This window comes from Oncorhynchus keta, chromosome 33, assembly GCF_023373465.1.
Source record: "Oncorhynchus keta strain PuntledgeMale-10-30-2019 chromosome 33, Oket_V2, whole genome shotgun sequence".
NCBI classification, from domain to species: domain Eukaryota; kingdom Metazoa; phylum Chordata; class Actinopteri; order Salmoniformes; family Salmonidae; genus Oncorhynchus; species Oncorhynchus keta.
The window spans coordinates 18,752,474-18,771,079 of NC_068453.1; the positions used below are offsets into that span (position 1 = coordinate 18,752,474).

The window sequence follows — 18,606 nt, forward strand, 5'->3', positions numbered from 1 at the left end:
TTAGTACACGACTGTATTCACTGTTTAGCGCTTGGCCTCACATGTGAATCCTTAAAGAGATGGGTGGGGCTGATGCTTATGAGGGTGTGAAAGACGTTGAATGGGTGGAGACAGAAGAGCTCCAGTAGGTGTAACAAAACATTCCACGACCATTTTCTCAAAACTGGGGTTACAAGTTTATCAACTTTCAAAGCTTTCAACTTTCAAATGACTTCTCCATTGTTTCTCAACTTGTGTGTATGATATACCATTTTCTAGCTCTAAGTCTACTTTTATCCAATGTAAGAAACACAATTTCAAATTTTGCTACACAAGACCGACTCGAGCCGGTCGGTCACATATTTCATTTAGAGTTTGTTGGAATACACGTGATTTCCATTGTTCTGATTGTAACACTTGGGTTGATGGTCACTAGACTAGAGGCTGTATGTTATGGATTAAACGCATAACTGCTGATATGGTTGACTGCAGACTGAAGGTAGAAGGACAGAAGATATACTGATTATTATTGTATTGTGTGAAACACTGTGATTCTGTAGCAGCTGACAAAGTCACTGCCTTTTGACTTCCTACAAGCCTCGTCCTGATACAAGGGTGTTTCCAGAGCAGGCCAGTTAGACATGTTCTCTGCGTCTGTGCTGGAGGTCTCTCTCTGTTTAGTAAAACAAATAGATTTTTGATTGACTATCTGCGACTGCTGCTCTCTTTTCTTCACTTGGAACCTTCTATTACATCACCCCTCCCTCCTTTCAGGCGAGCCTGGATCTCAGCGAGAGAGGAAGGAAATCCTGAGCTGTATTCCCATGTTGATCGCTTACACGCAGAGGGACGATGAGAATAAGCTGGGTTCGAGGGCTGGCTTCTTTGCTGGCCATGGGCGCTGGAATACTCTACATCACATCCATTAAGCGGGAGGTTCATTCTCATGGGGAAAGACTGCAGAGGGCCCATCAGAATGACTCGGTCAGGGGTCAGGACATGCTCAAGAGGCTGGAGAAGATGGAGGCTCACATTGAGAAGCTGGGTGGGTATCAATCTCCTTCATCTAAAAGTGCTGTGAAAAAGTATTGGCCCCCTTTCAGATTTTCTCTATTTTTGCGTATTTTTGATACTGAATATTATCAGATCTTCAACCAAAACCAAATATTAGATAAAGGGAACCTGAGTTTACAAATAATACAAAAAATGTACACTTGTTTTATTTACTTAATTAAGTTATGCAACTTAAAGTTCTAAAACCAAGAAATTAATTTATAATATACCTCTTCCGTCTCCTGTAATTTGAAAAAACGAATTTGAATTGCATAATATGAATAAAATGCTCAACTATTACTCTTCACTCTTAGTCTCTATCCAACAATGACACCAAGCTTCATTAAAACTAGTTTTAAAGTCAGAAGTTTACATACACTTAGGTTGAAGTAATTAAAACTCTTTTTCAACCACTCCACAAATATCTTGTTAACAAACTACAGTTTGGCAAGTGGGTTAGGACATATACTTTGTGCATGACAGATTTACAGACAGATTATTTCACTTATAATTCACTGTATCACAATTCCAGTGGGTCAGAAGTTTACATACACTAAATTGACTGTACCTTTAAACAGCTTGGAAAATTCCAGAAAATGATGTCATCGCTTTAGAAGATTCTGATGGGCTAATTAACATAATTTGAGTCAATTGGAGGTGTACCTGTGGATGTATTTCAAGGCCTTCCTTCAAACTTTGCTTGACATCATGGGAAAATCAAAAGAAATCAGCCAATACCTCGGGGAAAAAAGTGTAGAGTTCCACAAGTCTGGTTCATTCTTGGGAGCAATATCCAAATGCCTGAAGGTACCACATTCATCTGTACAAACAATAGTACGCAAGTATAAACACCATGGGACCATGTAGCCATAATAACGCTCAGGAAGGAGACGCGTTCTATCTCCTCGAGATGAACGTACTTTGGTGCGAAAAGTGCAAATCAATCCCAGAACAACAGCAAAGGACCTTGTGAAGATGCTGGAGGAAACAGATACAAAAGTATCTATATCCACAGTAAAACGAGTCCAATATTGACATAACCTCAAAGGCCGCTCAGCAAGGAAGAAGCCACTGCTCCAAAACCGCCATAAAAAAAGCCATACTATGGTTTTCAACTGCACATGGGGACAAAGATCGTACTTTTCGGAGAAATGTCCTCTGGTCTGATCAAACAAAGATAGAACTGCTTGGCCATAAGGACCATTGTTATGTTTGGAGGAAGAAGGGGGAGGCTTGCAAGCCGAAATACACCATCCCAACTGTGAAGCATTGCGGTGGCAGCATCATGTTGTGGGGGTGCTTTGCTGCAGGAGGGACTGGTGCACTTCACAAAATAGATGGCATCATGAGGAGGGACAATTATGTGGATGTAATGAAGCAACATCTCAAGACATCAGTCAGGAAGTTAAAGCTTGGCCGCAAATGGGTCTTCCAGATGGACTATGACCCCAAGCATACTCCCAAAGTTGTGGCAAAATGGCTTACGGTCAACAAAGTCAAGGTATTGGAGTGGCCATTCCAAAGCCCTGACCTCAAACCCATAGAAAATGTGTGGGCAGAACTGAAAAAGCGTGTGCGAGCAAGGAGACAAAAAAAACCTGACTTGGTTACACCAGCTCTGTCAGGAGGAATGGGCCAAAATGCACCCAACTTATTGGGGGGAAGCTTGTGGAAGGCTACCCGAAACATTTGACCCAAGTTAAGCAATTTAATGGCAATGCTACCAAATACTAATTGAGTGTCTGTAAACTTCTGACCCACTGGGAATTTGATGAAAGAAATAAAAGCTGAAAAAATCATTCTCCTTACTATTATTCTGACATTTCACATTCTTAAAATAAAGTGGTGATCCTAAATGACCTAAAACATGGAATTTGTACTAGGATTAAATGTCAGGAATTGTGGAAACAGAGTTTAAATGTATTTGGCTAAGGTGTATGTAAATTTCCGACTTCAACTGTATACAGAATGGTGTCATCTGCGTAGAGGTTTATCAGAGAATCACCAGCAGCAAGAGCGACATCATTGATATATACAGAGAAAAGAGTCGGCCCGAGAATTGAACCCTGTGGCACCCCCATAGACTGCCAGAGGTCCAGACAACAGTCCCTCCAATTTGACACACAGAACTCTATCTGAGAAGTGAACCAGGCGAGGCAGTCATTTGAGAAACCCAGGCTATTGAGTCTGCCGATTAGAATGTGATGATGGACAGAATCAAAAGCCTTGGCCAGGTCGATGAAGACGGCGGCACAGTACTGTCTTTTATCGATGGTGGTTATGATATCCTTTAGGACCTTGAGCGTGGCTGAGGTGCACCCATGACCAGCTCGGAAACCAGATTGCATAATGGAGAAGATACGGTGGGATTCGAAATGGTCGGTGATCTGTTTGTTAACTTGGCTTTCGAAGACTTTAGAAAGGCAGGGCAAGATGGATATAGGTGTGTAACATTTTGGGTCTAGAGTGTCTCCCCCTTTGAAGAGGGGGATGACCGCGGCAGATTTACAATCTTTAGGGATCTCAGACGATACGAAAGAGAGGTTGAACAGGCTAGTAATAGGGGTTGCAAAAATTTAGGCAGATAATTTTTTAAAAAGAGGGTCCAGATTGTCTAACCCAGCTGATATGTAGGGATCCAGATTTTGCAGCTCTTTCAGAACATCAGCTATCTGGATTTGGGTGAAGGAGAAGAGGGGTGGGCTTGGGCAAGCTGCTGCGGGGGGTGCAGAACTGTTAGCTGGGGTAGGGGTAGCCAGGTGGAAAGCATGGCCAGCCGTAGAAAAATGCTTAATGAAATTCTCGATTATCGTAGATTTATCGCTGGTGACAGTATTTCCTAGCCTCAGTGCAGTGGGCAGCTGGGAGGTGGTGCTCTTATTCTCCATGGACTTTACAGTGTCCCAAACCTTTTTGGAATTAGTGCTACAGGATGCAAATGTCTGTTTGAAAAAGCTAGCCTTTGCTTTCCTAAGTGACTGTATGTTGGTTCCTGACTTCCCTAAAAAGCTGCATATTGCGGGGGTTATTCGATGCTAATGCAGTACACCACAGGATGTATTTTATGCCGGTCAAGTCTGGAGTGAACCAAGGGCTATGTCTACTCTTAGTTCTACATTCTTTGAATGGGGCATGCTTATTTCAGATGGTAAGAAAAACAACCAGGCGTCCTCTACTGACATGATGAGGTCAATATCCTTCCAGGATACCCGGGCCAGGTCGATTAGAATGGCCTGCTAGCTGAAGTGTTTTAGGGAGTGTTTGACAGCGATGAGGGGTGGTCGTTTGACCGCGGACCCATAACGGACGCAGGCAAGGAGGCAGTGATTGCTGAGATCCTGGTTGAAGACAGCAGAGGTGTATTTAGAGGGCAAGTTGGTCAGGATGATATCTACGAGGGAGCCCATGTTTACGGATTTAGGGCTGTACCTTGTAGGTTCCTTGAAATCTGTGTGAGATTGAGGGCATCTAGCTTAGATTGTAGGACCGCCGGGCTGTTAAGCATATCCCAGTTTAGGTCACCTAACAGTACGAACTCTGAAGATAGATGGTTGGGCAATCAATTCACATATGGTGTCCAGGGCACAGCTGGGGGCTGAGGAGGGTCTATAACAAGCGACAACAGTGAGAGACTTATTTCTGGAAAGGTAGATTTTTAAAAATAGAAGCTTGAACTGTTTGGGCACAGACCTGGATAGTATGACAGATCTCTGCAGGCTATCTCTGCAGTAGATTGCAATTCCACCCCCTTTGGCAGTTCTATCTAGATGGAAAATGTTGTAGTTGGGGATGAACATTTTCCAATTTTTGGTGACCTTCCTAGCCAGGATTCAGACATGGCAAGGACATCAGGGTTGGCTGAGTGTGCTAAAGCAGTGAATAAAACAAACTTAGGGAGGCTTCTGATGTTAACATGCATGAAACCAAGGCTTCAAAGGCTTCCAAGGCTTCAAAGTCAACAAATGAGAGTGCCTAGGGAATAGGTGTAGTACTGGGGGCTACAGAGCTTGGGTTAACCTCTACATCACCAGAGGAACAGAGGAGGAGTAGGATAAAGGTACGGCTAAATGCTATAAGAACTGGTTATCTAGTGTGTTGGGAACAGAGAATAAAAGAAGCAGATTTCTGGGCGTGGTAGAATAGATTCAGGGCACAATGTAAAGACAAGGGTATGGTAGGGTGTGAGAAAAGTGGAGGAAACCTAGGCATTGAGTGACAATGAGAGAGGTTGCATCTTTGGAGGCACCAGTTAAGCCCTGTGAGGTCACGTGTGTGGTGGGTGGGACAAAAGAGCTATCTAAGGCATGTTGAGTGGGACTGGGGGCTCTACAGTGAAATAAAACAATAAGGACTAACCGAAAAAGCAGTAGACAAGGCATATTGACAGCGAGGTCAGTACAGGTGCATCAAAGCTGGGACGGAGAGACTGAAAAACAGCTTCTATCTCAAGGCCATCAGAATGTTAAACAGCCACCACTAACATTGAGTGGCTGCTGCCAACACACTGACTCAACTCCAGCCACTTTAATAATGGGAAATGATGTAAAATATATCACTAGCCACTTTAAACAATGCTACCTAATATAATGTTTACATACCCTACATTATTCATCTCATATGTATACGTATATACTGTACTCTATATCATCTACTGCATCTTTATGTAATACATGTATCACTAGCCACTTTAACTATGCCACTTTGTTTACATACTCATCTCATATGTATATACTGTACTCAATACCATCTACTGTAGCTTGCCTATGCTGCTCTGTACCATCACTCATTCATACATATTTATGTACATATTCTTTATCCCCTTACACTTGTGTCTATAAGGTAGTAGTTTTGGAATTGTTAGCTAGATTACTTGTTGGTTATTACTGCATTGTCGGAACTAGAATCACAAGCATTTCGCTACACTCGCATTAACATCTGCTAACCATGTGTATGTTACAAATAAAAATTGATTTTGATTTAGAGAGAGGCATAAAGCAATCACAGGTGTTGATCCGGGAGCGCTAAGACAACAACGGGTAAATGGCAATGAATGGGCAGAGAGGGTCAGTTAGGTGCACACAGGACCTGAGTTTGAGGCTGGGGTCAACAACATCAGCTGTGTAGCCAAGTGATCATAGGGTCCAATGAGCAGCAATAGGTATGTCAGGGAGCCATTCGGTAGTCGCTACTATGCTAGGCGAGCGGGAGACACGGCGTTCAGAAAGCTAGTGGACCGGGGCTAGCAGATGGGTCTTCGGCGACATCGCAACAGAAAATCCTGTTGAAGTCACATCGGACGACTATGTCGGCAGACCAGTCGTGATGGATTGGCAGGGCTCGGTGTCGACAATAAAGAGTCCAGGCTAATTGGCAAAAGAGATATTGTAGCCCAAGAGTTAGCTGGTATACATTCGTCGGCTAGCCGGGAGATAGGCCTAGCTCGAGGCTAGCTCAAGGTTATCTGGTTCTTGCTTCAGGACAGAGGCATTATCCAGCAATAGCCACTTGGTTGCAGCTAGCTAGCTACGATGATTCAGTGTAATGGTCCAGAGCTTGCGGCAGGAATCCAGTGACGTGGTAGAGAAAAGCAGTCTGATATGCTCTGGGTTGATATCGCGCTGTGCAGACTGGCAGGTATTGACCGAGCTAATGCTGGCTGGTGTCCGAGCTAAAGGTGAAGACCGCTACCAGTGGCTAACAATGACTACTAGCTTGTGGCTAGTTAGGTGGCTAGCTGCTAATGGAGGTTCCAGTTAAAAAGTATAAAATTAGCAGATCAATACCACATTGGGGGAGGTGGGTTACAGGAAAGTATATTTAGTTCTTAGATGGAATGTGAGATTAAAATAAATAGGGAAAAAAACTAAGAAAGACTTTATACACGGGACAAGACAAACTCACGTTCGACTGCTACGCCATCTAGGATTTAACAAGTTGTCTGAAAATGTCTAAACATTTTTACATGTCTAAACAAAAGACACCACTTCACCATATGATTGCATGACCCATCAAGATATCCAGGCGATTAAGGCCATCTATTGTATTTCATGAACATGTGTACTGTACATGTCTAGACAATAGTGACCCATCCACTTAGCTAGATGTTGCTGGGGGGTGGCTATAGCATTTCCTTCACATGACCCATCAATTTAGTGTGTAAGCGTAATCTAAACATTTCCAAAATGTATAACATATTTTTATCTGGACACTTTTTAAATTGTGTTTACCAGAGACTTGACCTGCACCATGAACAACATGACCTGCACCAAAGTTAGATTAGGATTGTGGCCAAGGACTAGATGAAGTGTATTTTTAGAGGTCTCACACAGGCCCTCCTCTCAGGGTGGAGGGAAGCTGAAGGAGACGTGGTGGCCATCTTGGATGCCCACATAGAAGTCCACATGGAATGGTAGTCTGAATGTTAAATACTATATTATAAAGACACTCAGTGATATTTCTTTGAGTCTCCTTTAACACAATGTTTTCACTCTGTGTTTCTGTGAACAGGGCGGAGCCTCTGTTAGCTCGGCTAAAGGAGGACCGCACGTTGGTGTTGACGCCGGTGTTTGACAAAGTCCATTTCGATGACTTGACAGTCACACGTTATTGGCCGAATGCAAACGCCTTTGACTGGGCCCTGTGGTGTATGTATGAGTCCTTCAGACCTGAGTGTTATGCCCTAAAAGATGAGTCACAGCCAGGAAAGTGAGTTGTTTGTGATTTTATCATCGGATGATAGTCCTGTTTCACAAGTCTGTTTGAAAAGGTGAAAAGGGCCTCCCGGGTGGCGCAGTGGTTAAGGGTGCTGTACTGCAGCGCCAGCTGGGTTCGCGCCCAGGCTCTGTCATAACCGGCCGCGACCGGGAGGTCCGTGGGGCGACGCACAATTGGCCTAGTGTCGTCCGGGTTAGGGAGGGCTTGGTCGGTAGGGATGTCCTTGTCTCATTGCGCACCAGCGACTCCTGTGGCGGGCCGGGAGCAGTGCGCGCTAACCAAGGTGGCCAGGTGCACAGTGTATCCTCCGACACATTGGTGCGGCTGGCTTCCGGGTTGGATGGCGCTGTGTTAAGAAGCAGTGCGGCTTGGTTGGGTTGTGTATCGGAGGACGCATGACTTTCAACCTTCATCTCTCCCGAGCCCGTACGGGAGTTGTAGCGATGAGACAAGATAGTAGCTACTACAACAATTGGATACCACGAAATTGGGGAGAAAAATGGGTAAAAAAAAAAAAAAGAATGTTAAAAAAAGAAGAAAAAAGAAAAGGTGAAAAGGAAACCAAAGCTTTGGGAGGAAAATCGTACCTAATATTTACAACTGTATTGTTATTTTGCGTTATCTAGTCATTAAATGAATGTCACATCTCCCATTTTAGAAATGACCATTATGTGTTGTGTATGTTTGTCAGGAGCCCCTCCATTATGGGCATACTAGTGGTTGATCGCCTGTTCTTTGAGGAAATTGGTGCTCTGGATGGTGGTATGAAGATCTATGGAGGTGAAAATGTTGAACTGGGCATCTGGGTAAGCCCCTCTGCTACAGTTTATGAATGAATGTTGGAAATCAAAGCAGACTTGTGTTTGCAGAATTGCTTTCTGTTCTTGAGTCGTTCAGTTTGAACAAACAAATCTACGTCCAACATCCAGACACTTCAGTCCATATCTATAGACTCATCCTTGTCTCTTGGTGTTTGGTGTGTCTAGGTGTGGCTGTGTGGTGGAAGTGTCGAGGTCATACCTTGTTCTAAAATAGCCCACATCGAGAGGGCCCATAAACCCTATCTCCCAGACCTGAGCATTACAATGAAGAGGAATGCTCTGAGAGTGGCTGAGGTCTGGATGGATGAATACAAACATAATGTCAACATCGCCTGGAACCTCCCACTGAAGGTACTGTACACAACAGACCATTCAACAAGTAGGTTTTGTAGTAGGTTTCCTGGGTGACTTGCTTGGTTATGGAGCTGTGAGTGATGCTAAAATGTTACTGTTGTTCTGGATACAGTGGGGCAAAAATGTATTTAGTCAGCCACCAATTATGCAAATTGTCTTTTATACTGATAACAAGTTCAAACAGGTGCCATTAATACAGGTAACGAGTGGAGGACAGAGGAGCCTCTTAAAGAAGAAGTTACAGGTCTGTGAAAGCCAGAAATCTTGCTTGTTTGTAGGTGACCAAATACTTATTTTCCACCATAATTTGCAAATAAATTCATAAAAAAATAATACAATTTGATTTTCTGGATTTTTTTTCTCATTTTGTCTGTCATAGTTGAACTGTACCTATGCCACCGATGCCCACAAATACCCCATAGAAGTCATAGGAAAGCCCAGTGTTCCCAAACAGGGACGGGTCATCAGAGCTGACCAGCATGAGGTGGCCCTCAGACATCAGCAAAGCTGCAGGGTGGTTCCTTAGGTCGGACACCAGCTTCAGCACCTGGTCATTGACACACAGGGATTCAGGGACAGCAACACTGATTTAACTCAATGGACTAATGACAACTGACACAGAGAAATCTAGAGTTACAGTTAAGATTAACTTTACTGTCATCAAACTGAAATACCCTACAGTGCAGCTTTTTTATTTAACCAATGGGAATTAGTTAATATTATGATGAGCACTGACAGACAATGTGGCATTTACCTGGTTTGAGATGGGGCATACTTCCACGGCCACGTTGTCTTTCCTGGAGAGCTCCTTTGCCAGTGGGTGGTGTGCCAAGGTATACCCATTGTCACAACTTCCGCCAAAGTTGGTTCCACTCCTTGTTCGGGCGGCGTTCGGAGGTCGACGTCACCGGCTTTATAGCCATCGCCGATCCACCTTTAATTTTTCCATTTGTCTTGTCTTGTTTTCCTACACACCTGGTTTCAATTCCCTCAGTATTAGACGTGTATATAACCATCTGTTCCCCCCATGTCTGTGTGGGGAGTTGTTTCGTGTATGTGCACGCTAGACTGGTTTGCGTTGAGTTATGTCAACGCATTTTGTGTTTAGTGTTCTTAGTGCCGTGTGTTTTGTGTTTTGTTCTCCGAAATAAAAGGCTCCTTTGGCTGCCCAACTTCTGCTCTCCTGCATCTGACTCCCTTACAGCCTGTTACGCATACCTAACACCCATTCCCAATACGTGTGGTGTTGAACAGTAGGGCATCCAGAATGCTTTCATCCACTTCAGTGCCCTCATGGTCTGCGAAAGTATGAATGCGTGCACACACACACACGTTATACTATAAGTGCATCACAATAATGTGCAGATACCGTAGATTTGTTTTTGTTCATTACACAATTGTTTTAAATCAATCATCTTATGCTTGCCAGTCTCTCCTGCATGAAATAAGTATGGCAGCGTGACTCCAAGCTCTGCAGGTCGAGAGCTTGACAACCTAAAACCACAACAGAACAGTTCACTTTACAATGTATGTCAAATAGACGGAATGTAATAAATACGTTTGTAAACATTGTATTAAATCAGGAAATTGTTTGTGTATTTATTTTCAGTAATGAGTGGACATAATGATTGGTTTTACCCCTCAAGAGAATTATCACCAGGTCGAATCCTGCAACAAGCTCTGGGAAATCCTTCTGCATCTGAATGGCCTCTTTTACAGCTGCTTTAACATCAGACACACTTAGAACCCTAAGGTGCACACAGGGGCAGTGCCAATCATTCTATTGTTTCCATTGCAACATGCTAGCTCAGTCAAGCACAGAGTGTCCGAAATGATTATGAATAGTATGTCTGTACTGTACCCAGGGACAGAAATGATGAGTTGAGCTCCCAGAAAGCCAGGGTGTTCAGCCACAAACTGGTGAGTGCCTTCCTGATAAGTCCTCAAGGACCAGGCTTTATCATGGTTGCTTCCAGCTCGTATTTCTGCAGGATGTGCAGAATAAAAACAGTTCAAAACACCAAAAACCCTTGGGGGAAGAAAAATAGCCTAGGTAACATGTAATTCCAGCCCACTACATTTCCCAATATACTTTCAATTAAGGCCCACAGTACGAACCCTTGATAGCCCAGTTCTTAGTTCCAGGTATGTGATGTTGTCATGAAACAGCTGTTCTAAGCCCTTGTAGAGAAAGTCTTTAAACACAGGAGCGTAGATGACCAGCCCAGCTATGGCCACGAATGCCATCTCAAATCTCTCCCACACTGCATCCTGGCTCGGGTAGGTAGTGTTTGGATCATCATTGGATAGTCTGAGGTTTTGCATCAAGCTGGAAAAACATCCAAAAATACAAACTACCCTTCCATGAATAAGAAAGTTGTCTTTTTGCTACTACATGTGTTCATTCACAGACACCTATTTGTACTGCTTGGCTTTGATGATATAGTGGACTGTCTGTAGGATCCGCCATGTTGGCTCCCAAGGTCTTCAACAGTTGCCAGTAGAGGCAGTCCCAGGTAGAAAATACGAACCGTACAGACCTGCCCCATGTGAAGCAGATGTAACAATGGGGCCTGTATGTGATGTTCTTCACCAGCCAATCAACCAGGGATGAGCTGTGGATGTGGAGGGCTGCCCCTGTGACCCAGCATAGAGAATGTACTAACCATACATAAATTGATGGAAAACATTTGTAGGGGGGTGGGACTGTATTACTGTGTTACCTTTGGGCATCATTTGCAGCAGGCTAAAGATGGGACTCCTATGGATGAGGCGCCGTGCCTTGAAGAAGTGAATGGCAGGAGGGAACTGGGCTGCAGCCATCTCTTGTTCTTTTAGCTTGTGAAGGTGTGTGTCGAGCCGCTGCTCTGCCCCTGTCAACTGCACACGGCCTCCTGTCTGCCTGGAGGCCTCCTGGTGCAACATCGTCTCCCTCTTACTGGGGTCCGGGGTCCTGTCACGTACTGTAACACAGCACATCACAACTGCCAACTGGAGGGTGATGTTATAGTTCCCTCTAGAGGGCAAAACCACCTTGTCCTGCAGTCATTGGAGGTTGGAAGAAGCGGCTGTGGAAATCCTTCTTGAGGAGGCCACTGATTCAACTAAATACTAGATTTTATTCAACAATGAATAAAGACTTTTTCAGAAATTGTCATTTAGAACACAAGGTACTACTGTAAACCTATACGCTGATGCTACAAGAGAAAATAGCACCAACGGATAGGGCTGCCGTGCTTCATGCTCTTAGGAAACATTATAATATTTAGTTTATGTATTATTTCTTGCATTATTAGCCCAGGAATTTGTGTTATTACATAAAGCCAGGGAGAACTTTTTGAAATCATTTAATTTTTTTTTTTAACATATTTTGCATTTCTCATCTCATATATATATATATATATATATATATAACCACACACAGTTGAAGCCGGAAGTTTACATACAATTAGGTTGGAATCATTAAAACTCATTTTTAAACCACTACACAAATTTCTTGTTAACAAAATATAGTTTTGGCAAGTCGGTTAGAAAATCTACTTTGTGCATGACACAAGTCATTTTTACAACAATTGTTTACAGACAGATTATTTCACTGTATCACAGTTCCAGTGGGTCAGAAGTTTACATACACTAAATTGACTGTGCCTTTAAACAGCTTGTAAAATTCCAGAAAATTATGTCATGGCTTTAGAAGCTTCTGATACGATAATTGACATCATTTGAGTCAATTGGAGGTGTACCTGTGGATGTATTTCAAGGCCTACCTTCAAACTCAGTGCCTTTTCGACTGATAACATGGGAAAATCAAAAGAAATCAGTCAGGACCTCAGAAATGTTTTGGTAGAATTGCAAAATTCTGATGAGCGTACTTTGGTGCAAAAAGTACAAATCAATCCCAGAACAACAGCAAAGGATCTTGTGAAGATGCTGGAGGAAACAGACACAAAGCTATCTATATCCACAGTAAAATGAGTCCTATAATGACATAACCTGAAAGGTATGTATTGTTAGATGTTACTGCACTGTTGGAGCTAGAAACACAAGCATTTCGCTACACTCGCAATATCATTTGCCAAACACGTATGTGGCAAATAAAATTTGATTTCTAAGAACAATGAAACACAGCAATGAACAGGAATGTTCAGATAATCATACAATTTCAGTCAAACAATTGAATGCAACCAACGTTTACATTAATAAATGATACTTACAAATGAAAAGCAACAGAAGGAAAGTATTGTACACTTCCCTTATCCACTTTCTTCTTCTTAAGTGTGTAAACCTCTCAATAAACTACCCCAGTACTATGCTATTTAGTCTGAGTTGACAGGCTCACAATACCATTGTGGTATACCCACTTATTTAATGGTTGTTGCTAGTCAGCAGAATGCAGACCACAAATGTCGCATGTCATGAGATTCTCTGGAGGGGCTATGGATGATTCACTTTAATAAATAAGAGACTATAGTGCAACTCCTGTCACCAAAAAAATGTGGCACGATAGAGAAATCTGTAAGTCAAAAAAAGAGCCGGCAACTGATACTATTGATTTAAACTTTATAACATTTTCACAATAACCTCTTAACATTTTGATCCTTCCTTGTTTCATGATACAACAGCAAAGACATATCAATAACTTAATTGGATTCAACAAGGACATAGTTGGTCTTCAATGTTTTTCCAGCATCACTTCATTTAAATTGTGATAGATGGGAGCAAATAGCGATGGGTGAGTCAATGCTATATGCAATGTTTTATATTTTTTCAAGAGAGGAAGATGTTAGATGAAATAAGGAACCGATACAAGATGCATTGGCTACAATAGACTCCCACAGTGGAGCTGTCATAATACCCATAAAACCTAACGGTCAAACAATGAAATGGTTCCAATAATTTCCCCACCATGTTTTCCCCTTAGGTCATTTTAGAAACACTTACAATAAGGGCTGTATTTTGTGTAGGCTTACCATGGGTTGACATGTTGTTAACCATGTACATTTCTGGGACAAGGTGATTTATCAATATATTCAACTCTATTTACTCTCAAATCCGAGATTATAACATTTGCCTAGATTCGTCAGTCTCGTCCCGATCATCATGGCATTTGTAGTTCTTTCTTATAGCCACATTTGATTTTTTTAGGTTAATTCAAGTCACCTTGTCCTAGAGAGATTTACACAGTTATAAAAACACCACACCAAGGTAAGCCTACATGAAACACAGCCCTTATTTTGAGTGTTTCTAAAAATCCCCTATGGGAGAAATGTATGGTGAAAAAACCATTGGAACCATTTCCTTGTTTGACTGCTAGGTTTTATGGGAATTATGACTCATACTGTGGTACTCTGTTTCTCTCATGCAGCCTGATCCAATCAGACTGAAATGATTACTGTCCAGCCAATCATAATAAAGATGACTGCGGTGTGTAAACCAAGATCCCAAGTGGAGCAGCAGATCCATTACCACTGTGCAAAAGTTACTCCTCCTACTCACATCTGCAATGAAGTTCAACTTTTATACTATCCCAAGATGCACAGAAATACAACAATACATGACAAAACAACAAAATGGTGTCTTTTCCATTTTTAACTGTGTTTTTTGAATTCTTCTCACAGACACAGGAATGGTAATTTTCACACAACAGAAATAAATAACTCCTCTTCAAGACGATGGATGGAGACACTCAGTCCAAAAACTTGCGGTTCTGGTTCTGACCAAAGAGAGCCACTCGAATCTCAGGCATCATCTGAGCAGAAAGACAGACACTGGATTAGTGCCAAGCTGAACCTCATGAAAAACAGGGCCAAACTATATCTGAGAATTTGCAGTACAATCATGTGCAAAACTTCACACAGCGTATTCATCTAAGGAATCTTGGTAAGCCGATAGCTTTATGCAAGGATATTCACACTGTTGGTTGTTTATATTGGAAAAATGTCAATTAACTAGATGTGCTAGCTGTTCATAGTGCCACTATAGTTCCTGTGAGACTGTCCATGTGCCCTTACCTGCTGAGCCATGAGGTCCAGTCTGCTCTCTAGGGTGTTGGACACCTTGATCTTCCCATCAGCATTGTAGATTTCAATACCTCCAGAACTGAAAGAGACACACAAACATCTTTGAATTAACTCATGAACCCTTGACTTACACCTTAGAAAGACCACAGAAGAAAATTGTGTGTTAATCAATCAATACTAATTCAAAGTAAAACTTATTTGAAATGAATGGGTTCACATTGAGACAAGAGACTGTCCTCTTACATGTCTGGAGACAGGAAGTTGTCCTGGTCGATGCGAACCTCAATATTGTTCTTCACTGCTGCTTTATAGACGGGAATAGTCTTCTGGATAGCCGCCTGAATAGGAATACAACATATAAATCATGCATCAACCCGGTATACAAGGAAATACACTTGGAACAACATTGAACTGTTACCAAGTGAAAATGATCATTCTAACCTGAAGCACCTGCAGGTCCTGTTTACGACAGCGGATGGTCACTTTGGTCTCAAGAAGCTGATAGAAACCCTAATATTAAACAGAGCGACAGACACATTCAAAACATTTGCATCAAATAAAGTGAAACTCACCGCACAATGCCTTTGACCTAAACAACATGCAGGCCTATGTAAATGCATACTGACATGTTTGCATGAGTGTAACTGATAGACGCTACTGAATGTAAAATGTAACGTGAATGTAGGCCTAGAGTAATAGTTTTCTGTTTCTCTCAGCGTTGTGTTCTATTGGTCTTATTTTACATGCATGTCGTTCTCCTTGAGCCGTTCTTGTCGATTTATGTTCTGTATTATGTCATGTTTTATGTTCTGTGTGGACCCCAGGAAGAGTAGTTGCTGCTTTAGCAATAGCTAATGGGAAACCCAATAAAACACTAAAACTGTGTCAAGGACAAGTATTGCATTATTACAAAAAAGGCCTCACCTGCAGAACCAGCCCGTCCATCAGTGCTGGGTACCTGGCTGGGTCCTTGGCTACGTTGGCCAGCCGTTGACGCGCCTCGCTCAACATTTCCTGAGGACACACATTGAGGGTTAGCCTATTATTGACATGGAATGCATTGCTGTAGCAGAACATCATGCCTCTGGCCAAGACAAATTAAACTTACTGAAATCATGTCGTCGCGAGCCTTTAATACCTTCAGACGAGCCTGGTTCATTAGGTTAGACATTTGACTACAGAGGAAGAGAGGTAAGTAAACCTGTGGCACAGGACCACATCACAAGTCGAAGCAGTTGTAAGTTATAGCTACTGTAACATATACTGTGCTTGTTACAATGAATGAGCTGCTGAATGTGACTTCAAATTTAGAATACTTAAAAAAGGAAGTTGTGTGTCAGACAAATTCCTCATCAGAGAAAGAAGAGATTGAGGAAGTCTCTGAGGGAGCTGAGACCAGCAGCAACACTGCCTGAGCTGTAAAGAAAAAGAGTGACAAACATTTTCTTCTGCTGCTCGATCTGCTTCTCTTTCTTCTCGTAATACTCCATGATCTTCAACCTCTGGGTCTGCACCAGACGGCCCTTCTCGATGTTGAACTCCTCTTCCGCCTGCAGGGGGAGACACTTGTCACTCAGAGTATGCAATTAGAAGGCCCTGTCTTTATGAGGATACATTTTAAGAAGCATTGAACCAGTAGAACTGTTAAAAGGTACTAAATTGATTGCTTTAATTCAGTAAATTCTCATGTCTTAGGGGAGTGATCATGCTTTCTTATTTCAGTTGAATGTGCCTATGCAAATCGTTTGTGTTTGCTGAAAACACACAATGTGTATGTGCTGAACTATGCCAGTCACTTGTGAATAAGCACTGTACCTTGGCATCAATTTCTTCTGCCTTCTCATTGGCCTCCTGCTCAATGAAGGCCATCATGTGTTTGATCTATACAGGGGGATAGAACAGTGTGAATTAGAGATGGTTTGACAGTATAAAGACTCACCACATTAGGTATGCTTTCCAAGTCATGTTTCATACTGAAGAGAGTCAAGAGGCAGACTTAGAAAGCTTCATTGCTTACATTTCTGTTTCATCATTTTCATCTAACAAAACTTGTTTCTAAACCATAAGCTACAGAGGGAAATGTAATTATGAAGCCTCCTAATCTATTCTGCTTTATATACAGTGCATGAGAAGGGTTGGTGAGACAAGACACCCAGGATCACTCAAGTTCCTCCGCTGACCATGGGTTTTACCATCATGTGACCATATATTGCATCTCTACCTCACAAATACAGCACTGAGTAAATGTATTGTGCAATAAGATGTCTCAATTAAATGTATTAACAATTAAACATCCTAATTATACTAGACATTGTGATTGTATTTTAGTAGAAGTATTTCTGATTTATTTTCAAGGACAACCTTGGCATAATACAATCACAATTATGCTCCTTACAAATATACAGTTGCAAACATTTATAATTGGAAAGGAAAAATGCCTTAATATAGCAGAAGTTGGATTAAGGTTAAAAGGCTGTAATTGCAATGTACCTGCTTCTGAACGTCGGCATCGCTGAGCGCCATGGTTGCAGCAGTCTAGTATCTTGTTTCCTTGAATAAAATATAAACACCGTGATTTAAATACAATAAATGCAACATGGTTTTCAATATTGTAAATCCTTTAGTGCGATGTATCAATCAATTCATTAAATACCAGTGAAATACAGCCAGAAATGTATGGATTAATCGTTGTAGTCGTGACTAAAGACGTCTACGCTGGATCAGCTGATTTTCAACGTCACATGATGTTTACTTCCGGTCTCACCCACCAGTAACACGAGTGATGAGCAAACACGACTGGCACTGTATATCATGCCTGCTACGTTAAGTTAGGGGTATATATTAACAAAAACGAGTGAGTGCAGTGGATACATTTGTAAAATATCTAATAAACAGTGATGGAAAAAGTACCCAATTGTCATACTTGAGTAAAAGTAAAGATACCTAAATGACTCAAGTAAAAGTGAAAGTCACTTGTACACAAATGTACTTACGTATCAAAAGTAAAAGTATAAATAATTTCGAATTCCTTATATTAGGCAAACCAGACGCTACCATTTTATTTTACACTCAAACATCATTTACAAATGAAGCATTTGTGTTTGTTTAGTGAGTCTGCCAGATCAGAGGCAGTAGGGATGACCAGGGATGTTCTCTTGATAAGTGCCTGAATTGGACAATTTTCCTGTCCTGCTAAGCACTCAAAACGTAATGAGTACTTTTGGGTCTTAGGGAAAATGTAAAGAGTAAAAAGTACATTATTTTCTTCAGGAATCTAGTGAAGTATAAGTAAAAGTAGTCAAAAATATAAATTGTAAAGTAAAGTACAGATACCCCCCAAAAATACTTAAATAGTACTTCAAAGGAAGTATTCAACCCCTTTGTTATGGTAAGCATAAATAAGTTCAGGAGTAAACATTTGCATAACAAGTTCCATGGACTCACTCTGTGTGCAATAATAGTGTTTAACATTGTTTTTTAATGACTACCTAATCTCTATATCACACACATACAATTATATGTAAGGTCACTCAGTCGAGCAGTGAATTTCAAACACAGATTCCACAAAGACCAGTGAGATTTTCCAATGCCTTGCACAAAAGGGAACCTATTGGTAGATGGGTAAATATAAAAAAGCAGATGTTGAATATCTATTTGAGCAGGGT

At 41.7% G+C, this 18,606-nt stretch overlaps 2 protein-coding genes across 2 annotated transcripts; both read right to left on the reverse strand.

Moving 5' to 3' along the window:
- Positions 1-8,983: 8,983 nt before the first annotated feature.
- LOC118378487 (adenosine deaminase 2-A-like) lies at positions 8,984-12,163 on the reverse strand. The gene is made up of 10 exons (XM_035765477.2): positions 12,142-12,163; positions 11,645-11,884; positions 11,373-11,558; positions 11,036-11,275; positions 10,783-10,906; positions 10,521-10,669; positions 10,348-10,398; positions 10,147-10,219; positions 9,676-9,772; positions 8,984-9,468 (listed from the first exon to the last, which is right to left on the reverse strand). Exons 1-10 carry the CDS (start codon positions 12,161-12,163, stop codon positions 9,295-9,297), a joined length of 1,356 nt encoding a protein of 451 aa, XP_035621370.1. The 3' UTR covers positions 8,984-9,294.
- A 1,301-nt stretch (positions 12,164-13,464) lies between these two features.
- On the reverse strand, positions 13,465-17,744 carry LOC118378481 (V-type proton ATPase subunit E 1-like). The gene is made up of 10 exons (XM_035765470.2): positions 17,595-17,744; positions 17,432-17,491; positions 16,757-16,822; positions 16,382-16,491; positions 16,050-16,116; positions 15,866-15,955; positions 15,383-15,451; positions 15,185-15,279; positions 14,933-15,020; positions 13,465-14,670 (listed from the first exon to the last, which is right to left on the reverse strand). The coding sequence occupies exons 2-10, from the start codon at positions 17,462-17,464 to the stop codon at positions 14,608-14,610; spliced, it is 681 nt and encodes a 226-aa protein (XP_035621363.1). The 5' UTR covers positions 17,465-17,491; positions 17,595-17,744; the 3' UTR covers positions 13,465-14,607.
- Positions 17,745-18,606: the final 862 nt, after the last annotated feature.

Excerpts from the sequence above, each read along its gene's own strand:
- LOC118378487 (XM_035765477.2), bottom strand. The coding sequence starts at position 12,163 with ATGAAGCACGGCAGCCCTATCC. Across the intron at positions 10,399-10,520 it reads CCACTCATTACTGAAAATAA|CTGCAGAGCTTGGAGTCACG; the intron begins ATACACAAACAA and ends CAAGCTCTCGAC. Across the intron at positions 10,220-10,347 it reads ATTTCATGCAGGAGAGACTG|ACCATGAGGGCACTGAAGTG; the intron begins GCAAGCATAAGA and ends ATACTTTCGCAG.
- LOC118378481 (XM_035765470.2), bottom strand. The coding sequence starts at position 17,464 with ATGGCGCTCAGCGATGCCGACGTTCAGAAGCAG. Across the intron at positions 15,956-16,049 it reads CTCGCGACGACATGATTTCA|GAAATGTTGAGCGAGGCGCG; the intron begins GTAAGTTTAATT and ends GTGTGTCCTCAG. Across the intron at positions 15,021-15,184 it reads AACTTCCTGTCTCCAGACAT|TTCTGGAGGTATTGAAATCT; the intron begins GTAAGAGGACAG and ends TGTCTCTTTCAG.